The 13,096-nt window shown below is 39.8% G+C and overlaps 2 protein-coding genes across 3 annotated transcripts; both read left to right on the forward strand.

The window, feature by feature from the left end:
• The first annotated feature begins 1,224 nt into the window (after nt 1-1,224).
• On the forward strand, nt 1,225-3,826 carry cwc15 (CWC15 spliceosome associated protein homolog). Of its 2 annotated transcripts, none has more exons than XM_084372956.1 (7): nt 1,225-1,292; nt 2,008-2,152; nt 2,356-2,468; nt 2,712-2,812; nt 2,903-3,013; nt 3,213-3,349; nt 3,457-3,826. In XM_084372956.1, the coding sequence occupies exons 2-7, from the start codon at nt 2,022-2,024 to the stop codon at nt 3,584-3,586; spliced, it is 723 nt and encodes a 240-aa protein (XP_084229082.1). In that variant the 5' UTR covers nt 1,225-1,292; nt 2,008-2,021; the 3' UTR covers nt 3,587-3,826. The 2 variants fall into 2 exon arrangements, with proteins under 2 accessions (XP_084229082.1, XP_084229083.1); XM_084372957.1 differs by having other exon boundaries at nt 1,229-1,292; nt 2,011-2,152.
• Nucleotides 3,827-5,139: 1,313 nt separating this feature from the next.
• mtmr2 (myotubularin related protein 2) lies at nt 5,140-12,948 on the forward strand. Its single transcript, XM_084374346.1, has 16 exons — nt 5,140-5,421; nt 6,621-6,723; nt 6,822-6,845; nt 6,964-7,030; nt 7,171-7,265; nt 7,359-7,457; nt 7,624-7,728; nt 7,816-7,899; nt 7,981-8,130; nt 8,219-8,407; nt 8,501-8,686; nt 8,958-9,164; nt 9,259-9,351; nt 9,433-9,546; nt 9,733-9,909; nt 10,020-12,948. Exons 1-16 carry the CDS (start codon nt 5,342-5,344, stop codon nt 10,182-10,184), a joined length of 1,938 nt encoding a protein of 645 aa, XP_084230472.1. The 5' UTR covers nt 5,140-5,341; the 3' UTR covers nt 10,185-12,948.
• Nucleotides 12,949-13,096: the final 148 nt, after the last annotated feature.

Genomic DNA, 13,096 nt, shown 5'->3' on the forward strand with positions numbered 1-13,096 from the left:
CAGGTGCCTATATAACATGAATTAGATCAACTCAGACAAAGAGGTCACAGTATAGCTCGCAGGAAATCACAGTCGCACTGTAAATAGTTTCGTTGTTCTGCATCGTCTGGTTGTACTTCCCCTTTACATATGTACCTACCATAACACCTTGTATACACATGATGATGATGCTGTGTGGAATCCAGCAAAACCTCCCAGCTGGTTTGCATTCTTGAACTTCAGCCAACATCTTCAGTAGAAATTCTTAGTATTCCGACAGCACACTATCAAAACAACAAGGAGGTCGTCACAGTGATATATCGCATGCAGTGTATACAGAACTGACACGGTACAATGGGACTGGGTGGATTGCTCAATGTAAATTCTTTAAGAGGAACATGAGGGTACATTTTGTTCTTAACCGCATTGTTGCATGCTGTGTACAAAGGCAACAGTGAGGAGAGGAAATAAAACTTTCTGAGTCTTTAAACAAAAAGAAATTCCTTGTACTAACAAATCTGAGATTGTGCCAACACAGGGGAATACAATTGTGTGTGCATTGTTTTTACCGACTTCCAACTGTTCTGTTATGTCTGTTCATGTATTTTATTATGATTTATGTGTCTTGTGTTCAACTATGTGTGTTTCACATGGCTACAATACAAATCCACCCTTGTGGCCAATACATTTTACATTGAAAGGTACTGACAACTTTATAGATTTGTTTTCCTGTGGACATTTTGCTTTGGCTATGTGTACTTATGTGTACTCCATCTGAATTGCCTGACACGCACCTGAAGAACCATAATACAACCTTGAACACCTGGCAGTCAGGGTTACAATGCAACCAAAACATAATTTGTGACTTTCATATGTACATGCTTTAAACTAACTGTGGTTTATAATTTAAAGGTAACATAACAGACATGTATGTGCTTACTGACCTCCTTCAACTGGAGCTGGTGATAACATCAGGGACAGGTTGCATTCTAATGCATCATCTGATCCTGAACACTGCACATTTTTACTTTACTTTATTTGTTCTCACTAAATGTTTGCAAAGGTAGAATACCTGGTGAGATCTAGGACTGCAGAATTTTCGTTTATTAAGACTTCTACGCCTTAATCACAGGAACGCATTGTTTGAGCATCAATTAGAGAAATAATTTAAAAACGAATTGTTCGTTTAGTTTGTAAGTAGATTTATACATTTCCGAGTGTTCATGAATGCATCTTCTCCACTGGCAGGTTTCTACGGGAAGTGACGTCACACCCTGTGTCGGGGCTTCTTTTTGTCGTGTGGTAGCAGCGTCGTAAGTGTTATTACAACAAACTTAATTACTAAAAATACAGTAATTAGAATTTCAGTTTAACTTTGAAAACAACAACTTTAAAAAGTATTCGTTGTTTGATGGTACTCAATCAGTCGGAGGGGCGAAATAGCATTGTTTTCCTCCTTAACAGCGATGTTAAGCAGGTTAGCCTGCTAGCCACTTAGCTATAGTGGCTAGCTGGCTACCTTGTGTTTTGTACTTTATCAGTAATAAGAAAACAGATTATTTGCCCAATAATAGAGGGTATGTGTCTCACTAAGACATGATAATAATAACCGGGGTGTTACAGTTTTTGATCTCATCGGCCAAAACGCTTATTGACCGATTTAATTTGTTGCTGGCTGTAGTTTTTTGCTGAAATTTCTTCCATCATTTAATATATGAACCAATGATGAATATTAATTCATGTTTCAGGTGGAAAATCTGTGATTTCAGCAACAGAAGTCATTAATCCTGTCTGACTGTAATGGGAGAATCATATATGTTGATATATATATATCATATATGATGATTGACCAATCTCCATAATCTCTGTTGTGTTAAAACATATGGCAGTATAAAAGACTGAAAGGAGGGCACAGCTGCTTAGTAATTCATAAGTTGGTGTTATGTTTGTGTCGGGAACTTGGTGTGTGCTGTTTTGAACATTTCTTGGTTTTCATCTTGTGTTTCTTCTCCTCACGTTTTGCCACAGCAGAGCCATCAAAGATGACTACAGCTGCAAGGCCAACATTTGAGCCAGCGAGAGGAGGGAGGGGTAAAGGGGAAGGTGATTTGAGTGCCCTGTCCAAGCAGTACTCCAGTCGAGATCTTCCGGGTCACACCAAGATCAAGTACAGGTCAGTACAGAGTTGAGTTTTGGATTGTAAGCAGTGTGCCGGTGAGTTCACTGCTGGCTGGTTAGCCAGGAACTGAATTTGATCCAGTTTGATACTTTCTGAAGCGTTTCTACAAAATCTTCTATCTGCTCACTCACTTTATGCTGGAAGTAAAATTGTATATATATTTGTTTTTCTCTCCAAATTTTCTACCCTGTTCTCAGGCAACCTACCCAGGATGTCCCTGAGGAGGTGCGTGCCCGTGACTTCCGCAGAGAGCTGGAGGAGAGGGAGCGTGTAGCTGCACGTGACAAGACCAGAGAGAGGGGACCAAGAGGTTGGTCTTACTGCCGATGTTCGACGTAACGTTTATTAAAAATGACTTTATGTGTATATTGTGAACAAGTCTCTTATGTTATCTTAAGTTTGTACCTTTTCTTAAGTTTATAACTATTTGTACACATACACGGAATAAATAAGTTAATGAATCTGAAACGATAGGAAATGGTGAATGGTCAGGAGCATACTGTATAACAAAACATCCATATGTATACTAAGTGCATTGACCCAAACTTTCCAGAGCACACCACATCGTCATCATCTTCGTCATCCTCTTCAAAGAGGCCCAGACTGGATCAGATCCCAGCAGCCAACCTGGACGCTGATGACCCTCTCACTGATGTAAGTGCGTGCACTGCAACACCTTGTGGACACTTAGTGGTGATTAGCATTCATTAAACTCCCTCGCCAATGATGCTTGATTGTTTGTAGGATGATGAGGACGAGGACTCTGAGGAGGACAGTGATGACGATGACACTGCAGCTCTTATGGCAGAACTGGAGAAGATCAGGAAGGAGCGGGCTGAAGAGCAAGAACGCAAAGTAAATGCTAATTTCAGACCTGCTGAAAGCCCAATCAACAAAAGAATGATTTTAGAGAGGATAAATGACGAATGAATGGTCTTTATTGTCATTATACACTGTATAACGAGATTGGAGAGCTCTCGTTATACAGTGTATAATAACAATAAATATTACCTTGTTGTGTTGAGTGAATTTGTTTCTTTTGCTGCCATTTTAGGAGCGAGAGCAAAAGGCAGAGGAGGAGAGGATTCGCATGGAGAATATCTTAAGTGGCAATCCCTTGATTAATTTAGCAGGACAACAACAGCAACAACAGATGAACCCGACTCAGAACACATTCAGAGTGAAAAGAAGGTATCTCACAAACACACATATTTATGCACGATATAAGATTTTTATTTAAAGAAAGATGTTCTCTTCACTTCCCACTAATCACCAACACTTTGATAATATGTTTCTAGGTGGGATGATGATGTTGTGTTCAAGAACTGCGCCAAAGGAGTGGACGAAGCACGAAAGGAGAAACGTTTTGTCAATGACACGCTGCGCTCAGAGTTCCACAAGAAATTTATGGAGAAATATGTAAAGTAAAGGACTTGGTGTGTCTTCATTCATTGCTTCTTCTTTTTTTATGTCTCATTTCTCTGGTCTCAGCCCTCTGTCCCAAGAATGACAGATGGCATTCAATTGCATTCTGTATTCAAATTCATTAGTATTTGTACAGTCAACACACAAAATGTTGTATATAAATGAGTTGGTGAGCTCCATCCTTGTCTTTCTGTAGGATTTTTTAAAAATTTCATTTCAATAAACAAAGATTTGTGTTTAAAATGGCTCACAAGAATTTCTTGATTGACATTTGAATAATGATGAATGAGAAGTTTTTAGTGACCTTCCAAAGTTGAGTGCTGGTGTAAAACCCAGTCTGGTTTTTCTGAAATTTATAATCACAACCCTATTACAATCCTTTGTTTGTAGCTGCTCTATTTATCAGAGTACACGTGCTGTATGTTTTTCGTTTTTTAACAATTTGGAAGTACATTGAGATTATTTTCCCTGATTACCAATCAGATTAATTCAACAATATGCCAAGCATTATTATTTTTAAGTATCCAGAGCAATTTTGATGCGTTGTCTTTGGAAATGACATGCATTTCCCCACGAGTATGTAAAATCATGTAAAATGAACCCTTCATAATGCCTTTCAAAGGACTCGAGGATGGTTTATACATGGAGGAATTAAAAACAAAACACAAGAACAGAAAATAATTGTTGCAATGTTTTCCGTGGATAACAGAATTACCCAAGACCACAGGCCTTGGTGGACAGGTAGTTAAAAAAGTGTGTTCACAATGAGTGTCTAAAACTGGCTAAAATGGCCAATATAAGATGATAAAAGGTGAATAAACTATGTTTCAGTCTCTGTAAACAGAGTTTGTGTGTTAAGTACAGCACTGGATGCCGCACTGAACGAATGATCACAATTCATTTTAATGATTTGTTTCCATAAAAATGTCGGGATTAACCAAAAACTTATGAAATACTCAAATTCAACCTCTAATATTTGAATGCAAATAATATAGAGAATAAGAATCTGTTATCCCATAAACCCTAACGCATTTTGAGTAATAGTAGAAGTAGTAGTTTTATTAGTAGTAGTCGTCGTGGTAGTTTTAGTAGTAGTGTTAGTATTAGTAGTAGTAGTGTTAGTAGTAGTAGTAGTAGTAGTAGTAGTAGTATAGTGTTAGTAGTAGTAGTAGTATAGTGTTAGTAGTAGTAGTAGTAGTAGTAGTAGTTGTAGTAGTAGTAGTAGTAGTAGTAGTAATCCAGCAGCAAGTAGATACAAAAAAGTTTTTTGTGCTTTTTTGAAAAAACTAAAACAATGAAGTCATACAGATGTCGCATTTACTGAATATCATGGAAATGGGAACTTTGAGACCTTACAAAGATGTACAAAGTTATGATGTGTACTTATGATGTTATCAGAAAATAAGCAGGAATATGATGTTGCTCAGTTTTTAGTGCATTGCAACCCGTAGTTATCCTTTTGAAATATTATCCGCCGTTTCAAAACAGACGGGTGGAACATATTATACGAAGGCGTTCAGAGGAGCAGTGAAGGCGGCATGGCACAGGTCGATGTCCGAGGCAGCCGGCAGGGGGCGCCATGTCGGACACTCGCTTCCTTGTGACAGGGATTGGGAGACTGCTGGGAAAAGATGGCAGCTTCCTTTTGTGTGTGGGGATTTACAGTACTCCGAGGGGGGATTTAAAGACATTCTTCACAGGATACACTGTCCTCCAGCGCTTACTGCGGTTTATCCCGATACTTTGAGGCAGGAGAACATGGAGAAGAGCGGGAGCGTCGACAGTTTGGGCTCGAAGCGCTCCTCTTCCCGACAGCCGAGTGTTGATTCATTGTCCAGGTAGCTAAACCCACCACAACACACGGCTTTTAGAGCGAGATAAAAGTTTTCAAAGTAACACAAGGATATCTATTTGTGTTTTATTTTTTTCGTGACCATGTCTAATCCTAAAACGCTTTTCAGAAGTGACTGTTAAACCACTAATAACGTGAGCTGGTGAACAAACTGTCATGAGACGACCACTGATGTTGACAGTAAATTAGGGCACCATATAATGGCTGCTGTCATTAACGGCTGTCGTCCCAGGAAGCCTTGAAGAATAATTTACACTGTGAGATGGTGAAAAATACAACAAATGTCCTTTGGGAATGTATCAGAGTCCAAGGTAATGTCGTGCATTTGCTTACTCAGTCTGACCAAAACAGCTAAAGCCTTAGTAGCTACATTATCGACTGAGCTTTTGATTATGTTTTCAACCAGTCAGTTAATCGATTGGACTACAAAGCACCACAAAATTATGAAAAAAAATGCTCATCAGAATTTCTTATGGTTCATGGTGACGCCCTCAAATGGCTTGTTTTGCCCGAGGAGCTGTCAAGAAAACTCAAATACCCAACTGACAAGTTTATCAAACAGAGAAAAGCTGCAGGTGCTCATGTTTGAGAAGCTGGAGCTGCAAAGATTAATCGATTTGTGTCGACCACTAAATACATTATTTTTATCATCTAGAAAAAGTGGTTTCAGTCATTTTTCAAGACACAAAAGTAACATTTTTCTGATTTCAACTTCCTAAATGTGAACATTTTCTGTTTTCTTTCCTCCTCTGTGACAGTAGACTGAATGTATTTGGGTTGTGGACAAAATAAGACAATTGGGGATGTCATCTTGGACTTTGAGAAACACTAATTGTCATTTTTCACAATCTTATGACATCTTATAGACTAAACAACTAATCAGTTAATCAAGAATATAACTGACAGATTAGATGACAATGAAAATAATCATTAGTTGCAGCCCTATACTGGAACCACGGTATATATTGCTCACAAAAATTGATTATCAGGACTGTTGATTATTAATTTTCAAGTGACAAATAAATAAAGAACTAAGCACTAGTCTGCATACTTAGTCTGAATAACATTAATAAAAAAAAAAGCTTCTACTCCGCTCATAAAATGTTGAAATGAGGAATAGCTGCAGTTACACCCTGCTCAGACAAAGTATTTCCTCTGATCATTTGTCACCTTATCTCTCACCAGTACTTCCACCTCTCGCTCCGACCGGTCCGCCCAGGCCAAGCCACCCTCAGCCATGTCCTCTGACTCTGTGTCCACCTCTGCAGAGCTCTCTCCAGAGCTCAGGGTAAGTATCCTGCAAGTACTTCATTAAGATCCTGCTGCTTTATTAATTGTTAATGATAATGACCGAAACATGACTCTCCTCTTTTCTGCACCCTTCAGGTTAAGCCCAAAGCTACTGCCAAGGTATGCCATCTTTTGAATTACATACTACACCAACACGTGTCTGTGAATAATGTTTTATGATGGGTCAGGTCAAGAGACTGCTCAATGTTCAGCTCTTATTTTTGTGTAATGTTTCCAGAAGGTGCTCAGAGATTCAGACAAAGAGGAACCACAGTTACTTCCAAATGAAATGGTGCAAGACATGGGTAGGTTCTCTCTTTGCTGCAATCACAGCTCAAATAAAAACAGCTTGCTTACATCAGTATGCAGGCACGGCATTTTTTTCTACACTAAAACAATACATTTTCCATATTATGCTAAATCAATATTCTTTTTTAATCTTCAGCACAAGATATTACCTACTTCTGTCCTTTCATTGGAGCAATGAGGGGAACAGTGACGGTTACCAACTACAGACTTTTCTTCAAATGCATCGACAGAGTATGCTTAGTGGACTTTTTTTTTAATGAAGCACTGCAAATATTTTGAAGGAATCATTTCTTTTGTTAATACCGGATATCGTTTGGTTTCTAGGAGCCAGCGTTTGTGCTGGACCTGCCACTCGGGGTGGTGAGTCGTGTGGAAAAGATTGGAAATGCAAGCCGTGATGTGTCCTATGGGCTGGTTTGCAAGGTGAGTTATGTTTGGTAATGGTCTAGTACAGTTACACTTGTTTTATATGGCAAATCAGAAGTTTACAATCACAAGAACCTCCACTTCCTGCATGTTGTGTCTTTACTATCATATTCATATACTGCTGGTGATCACTGAGTTGACCATGACCTGCTGCTCTGTACAGGATATGCGTAATCTACGATTTGCACACAAGCAAATGGAGGACACACTCAGGAAGTCCATTTTCGAAGTGCTGATGAAATTTGCGTTTCCTGTTTCCAACGGGCTGGTGAGTGATACTCAGCCACACTGTCCCTTACACTAAAGCTCTGCACTGTCTGCGCTGACTGATAAGTTTCTCTCCCACTCTCCACAGCCAATCTTTGCCTTTGAATACGGGCAAGTCTTTCCTGAAAATGGATGGAAGGTGTACGACCCTGTTTCAGAATACAAAAGACAGGTATTTGAAATCACACGATCAAACTGCTTTGCTCAATGGTAGTGAAAGCCTGTTACATGGGTGGCTTGCATGTTTTTAAAGGGTATACCCAATGAAAGCTGGAGGATAACAAAAGTAAACGATCACTACGAGGTTTGTGACACCTACCCTTCGACTCTGGCGGTGCCTGTCAACATACCGGACGAAGAGCTGAAGAGAGTGGCTGCCTTCAGAGCAAAGGGACGGATACCTGTGAGTCTTTAACATGAATCCCATTATTCTCTTCTGTGCAGCTGGTGTGTTTGACTACCTGTGGTAATATGATGTGATGCTCTCTCAGGTGTTGTCATGGATCCATCCAGAGAGCCAGGCGACGGTGACACGCTGCAGTCAGCCCATGGTTGGGGTGAATGGGAAGCGCAGCAAAGAGGATGAGAAATACCTCCAGGCGATCATGGACGCTAATGCTCAGTCTCATAAACTCTTCATTTTTGATGCCAGGCCCAGTGTCAACGCTGCTGCCAACAAGGTTTCCAGATCTTAATTAACAACAGGAATATTTAAAAAAGGAAAACCATCTTTCCTACCCTGATCTCACTTATTTTGTTTTTTTCTTCTTCAGATGAAAGGTGGTGGATATGAAAGTGAGGATGCATATCAAAATGCTGAGCTGGTGTTCTTGGATATTCACAACATCCATGTGATGAGAGAGTCACTCCGCAAGCTGAAGGATGTGGTCTACCCCAACATCGAGGACTCCCGCTGGCTCTCCAATCTGGAGTCCACGCACTGGCTTGAGCACATCAAGGTGAGCTTAACAATGCATTACTGCGACTGTGGACTAGGAGATGAATGAGGATTCTCAGCCTGTTGACCAAATTGTTGTATGTAAGATAAGATTAGATAGAAATGTATTAATCCTGAAAGAAATTATTTTACCAGAAATTACAATAACAAAAGAATAAGAAACAAAAGAGTAGAAAATGTAGAGTGAAGAAGGAGTAAATGCTAACACTAGTGCCAAAAAATATAAAGTAAAAGTAACATAATGATATTAAAAGGTGTGTGTGTGTTTGTAGCTGATCATGGCAGGAGCACTGCGGGTCGCAGACAAGGTGGAGTCCGGGAAAACCTCGGTGGTGGTGCACTGTAGTGACGGCTGGGACCGCACAGGCCAGCTCACGTCCTTGGCCATGCTCATGCTGGACGGTTACTACCGCACCATCCGCGGTTTTGAGGTGCTGCTCGAGAAGGAGTGGCTGAGCTTCGGTCACCGCTTCCAGCTGGTAAACAAACTTTAATGCACTTTGTCAGAAATCACCCAAGGTACCTGTCCAGTTGCATCACTGATTCCCTCTCTTCTTCTGTCTTGTCTCTAAGCGTATCGGTCATGGGGATAAGAACCACACAGACGCAGACCGCTCACCTGTTTTCATTCAGTTCATTGACTGTGTGTGGCAGTTGACTCGGCAGGTAAGAAATAAGTGTTGCTGACGTGTGAAAAAATTCTCCAGTATAACAACAAGGACACTACTGAAGTTGTTTTTCTTGAAGTTTCCTGCAGCGTTTGAGTTCAACGAATACTTCTTGGTAACCATCCTGGACCACCTGTACAGCTGCCTGTTTGGGACATTCTTGTGCAACAGCGAACAGCAGAGGTTGAAGGAAGTGAGTCATGATTGCGGTTTCTGTTGAAAAAAGATTTATTTTTGTCATGTCTTTATCTTGCTTCACTTTCATTCATCACTTTTTCCTTCCGCTTTTGGCACTTTAGGTGCTGTTACAGATGAATTTCCCTGATGTGGTATCAATAAAATGTATCTTATCATGAAAACTACACGTTTTGTTTGACAGGAGATTCCCAAGAGGACAGTGTCGCTGTGGTCGTACATAAACAGCCAGCTGGAGGAATTTACCAACCCTTTGTATGTGAACTATTCCAACCATGTGCTGTTCCCTGCAGTCAGCTTACGTCACCTTGAACTCTGGGTTGGCTACTACATTCGCTGGAACCCTCGAATGAGACCTCAGGTATGTTAAAGTGTCTGAAGACCTGTTTTCAAAGATAATTTTCTGCACTCCATACGTGCTACAGTTAAGTCGGTAATCTTGAGCCTTAAACATGTTTTTATCTTGGCCAGGAACCTGTTCATCAGCGGTACAAAGAGCTATTGGCGAAGCGTGCCGAGCTGCAGAAGAGAGTGGACGAGTTACAGCGAGAGGTGACTAATCGCTCGGCCTCCTCTTCCTCTGAAAGGGCGGGCTCCCCCACGCGCTCCATCACTCCGGTGCAGACCTTCGTTTGACACAGGTCGACCCTCATGGCGGTCGCAGAAGCTGAATCTCACCTGTGAGAAAGTGCCATACAGTAGTAATCAGTAGGCCGGACCTGCGCGCCAAACTGCCTCTTTGGTTGACACACCGCGTTCATACACTACCACATAAATTGAGCAGATCACTGTATTTGCATCTCTCACAGGTCATGTAGAGTCTGCTTGCAAAAGAAGAGTGTCTGTCTCAGACTGCTTTACCACAGCCATATTGTACTCCACGGTTAAGAGGACATGTATGCAGAATAGTGAGTACTGTTTAGCATATCAAACTACCTACAATCAGTGTTGATCGTTTTTGTAAGTACACTAAAATATTACGCGGGTAAATTATATACGCCTTATACACTTTATAGGAACACTCACTTCATTCCTCTACACTGCAAATGTTTGTTGGATCTTGATTTGAAGCAATACCGTTGAACCAATTGTGAAGATCTACATTGCTGCAAAGATTCTGTTGAGCTCAAACATATAGTACGAAAACAAAACTAAATGGCTTGGGAGTTGTTAAATAATCAGAAATGTAGCTAAAGGGCTGTAATGTTAGCTTCTTCTAATATTAAGAAATAGTCATAGAGTGCATTAAAAAATGTTGGTGCGTTGTCTCCACAAGTTTTAGATTGTTGTGACCAAATATCTTTTTTTCGTTTACGAGTGCATATGTGTCATGTATGGCATTTTGCTCATTGAGTGAGTTACAAGTTTTGTAAGTTTCATTTTTCTAACTAGTTAACATTATTTATTATGCTTTTAGTCCAGACTTATATTTATGGATCACCAACACACTCGTGTCACACTCATGTCATTGATCAGAGATGTCGCCATGCAATATTAATAACCCAGCCGAATATGCAATAGTTCATTTCCAGTTGGTATTCATGTACTCAAAATGTTTGTGTGTGGATATTTCTCACAGATTAGTGTCAGCCAATATTAATTTATAGGCAGCAACTAATAATGGAACTAATCTGTGACTTGCTGTGAAAAGCTGATTGGGAGAAACACTAGCGAAACGTGCGCATGTATGTGTACGCCTTAAACGCCAAGGTCAAACAGTTAATACAGTGTTAGTTATCCTTTCCTCTGCAATAACACAGGACTCAAATTCAAGGAGTCAGAACGGTTTGTCACATTAGTCTGGTGTGAACACTACACCCTGGTTTCAGTATCTGTCAAATGGTAGCAGAATCCCAGTTACATTAGCATTAATTATATTTAATTATGAATATGGTCTTGCCATAATATAAGAAAAAGAGTGCCTTGAAGAAATATGAAAGTGATTTAGAAGTCTGAAATTTACAGTGTGACTGTGCTGGAGTGTAATATTAGACCGCAATGGCTTTAACATTAGCATAGTCATATTCAAGCTGTTTAACTCTCATTCATAAATACTAGACTTATAGCCTTAAATTGCCTGTAAGGCATCCTTTACACACTAAGATACTTCCCTTGACTTCTTAGTTTTTGCCTGTTTAAAATTAAGTTGTACTGCCGCTTTTTATTTTGGTTTTTATTTCTTGCCCTTTCAATATGTACAGTTCTTAAAGTATGACTGTTTTTCCAAACGGTTCAGATGACACTGCAATGCTGTATGCATGTCATTGCTTCAAAACTTGATTTTGGAAATTGATCAACTGCAGGCAACAGCAATGTCAAACTGTCCTGTCAAACGTCAAAATGTTTAATTAATAAAAGTGCTGATATTAAGTAGTCAACTTTTTCTGTTTGTATTGTGTTATCAAAAAAAGTGTTTGAATGAAAACCCACATTCATACCTTGGGTGTGTTTTGTTAAAAGTGCAATATGTAAGAATTGGCATCCTGTTGAAATCGTATCTAAAACTAAAAATAGAGGGGGCAGCATATCAGTAGAATAACTAACTGTAGCTGCCGTTAGCTAGTTAGCTTTGTTAGCCGTGCAGCTAGCAGCCCAGGCTTGTGGCTCGGGTACCAGGGGGATGTTGGTGTTTGCACTGCTAGCACAGGAGCTTTGGACCAGGATGGGTCGGAGCTAGCTGGTTAGCATGCTAACTTAAGTAGATATCTCTGCAACACAATACAAAGATGTCATAATGTCAAAACCGTTATTTCTTGATAACTTGCGTTAACTTTTGAATGACTTTAACTCAAATTCTTACGTAATGCAACTTTAATTAACAAGCAACTGATTCCAAGAAGTCACACACGGATGGGAGAGGGGAAGCTGAAAAAAGCATGATGTGCTAACCAAGACATTAAACATTAAGGTTGTTGACCCAGTAGTAGCTAAATTATTTAACATATCTTGTCTGGAAAGGCCAGGCTGATGTGTACAAAAGCTCTGCCATACACAGACAAAATTATAAATTAAAAACTACAAACGAATCAACAATAGGCCTGTAAGTACCCTGCATGTATGGAATAAACGGGTATGTGTTCTGTAAAAACAGAGTGGCACTAATGGTTTGTTTCCTTAATGAATCAAAAAATGAAAAATAATGGTAATTTATCTACATGGCCACGTACTGTAGGATTTAAAAGATGTTGCAAATGTATTTTCCGACTTGTGATTATCCTCTGACAGTGTAAGGCCCTGGGACCTTAATTGAACTGAAGCATGGTTGGTCATCATTCATCACAGCAATGTATAAATATTGTAGAAACTTGAGAATTAGCAGACTTCATAAGAATATGAAAAAATGTGACATTAATGACTCAATAATTACACATTAAAAGACTCAAACCTGGTGGAATAATAACATACGTGTCCAGTGTTTGTATGGCTGAACTTTCAGTTGGTGTATTCGTCAGTTTAGAGAGCAAATTAGTTAAAAACTGCATGAATTAATGACATGTTTATTCAGAATGAGGAGCTGTGTTGAATGAATCCGGACATGTGATTGGCTC

Source organism: Pagrus pagrus (assembly GCF_965226575.1).
Source record: "Pagrus pagrus genome assembly, chromosome: 14".
Lineage (NCBI taxonomy): Eukaryota > Metazoa > Chordata > Actinopteri > Spariformes > Sparidae > Pagrus > Pagrus pagrus.

What these genes read in the sequence shown, in the direction of transcription:
- cwc15 (XM_084372956.1), top strand. Translation starts at nt 2,022, where the DNA reads ATGACTACAGCTGCAAGGCCAACATTTGAGCCAGCGAGAGGAGGGAGG. An exon ending in CACACCAAGATCAAGTACAG is followed by an intron (nt 2,153 to 2,355) that starts GTCAGTACAGAG and finishes CCCTGTTCTCAG; the next exon opens with GCAACCTACCCAGGATGTCC. An exon ending in ACATTCAGAGTGAAAAGAAG is followed by an intron (nt 3,350 to 3,456) that starts GTATCTCACAAA and finishes ATATGTTTCTAG; the next exon opens with GTGGGATGATGATGTTGTGT.
- mtmr2 (XM_084374346.1), top strand. Translation starts at nt 5,342, where the DNA reads ATGGAGAAGAGCGGGAGCGTCGACAGTTTGGGCTCGAAGCGCTCCTCT. An exon ending in AGTGTTGATTCATTGTCCAG is followed by an intron (nt 5,422 to 6,620) that starts GTAGCTAAACCC and finishes ATCTCTCACCAG; the next exon opens with TACTTCCACCTCTCGCTCCG. An exon ending in TTCCTGTTTCCAACGGGCTG is followed by an intron (nt 7,729 to 7,815) that starts GTGAGTGATACT and finishes CACTCTCCACAG; the next exon opens with CCAATCTTTGCCTTTGAATA.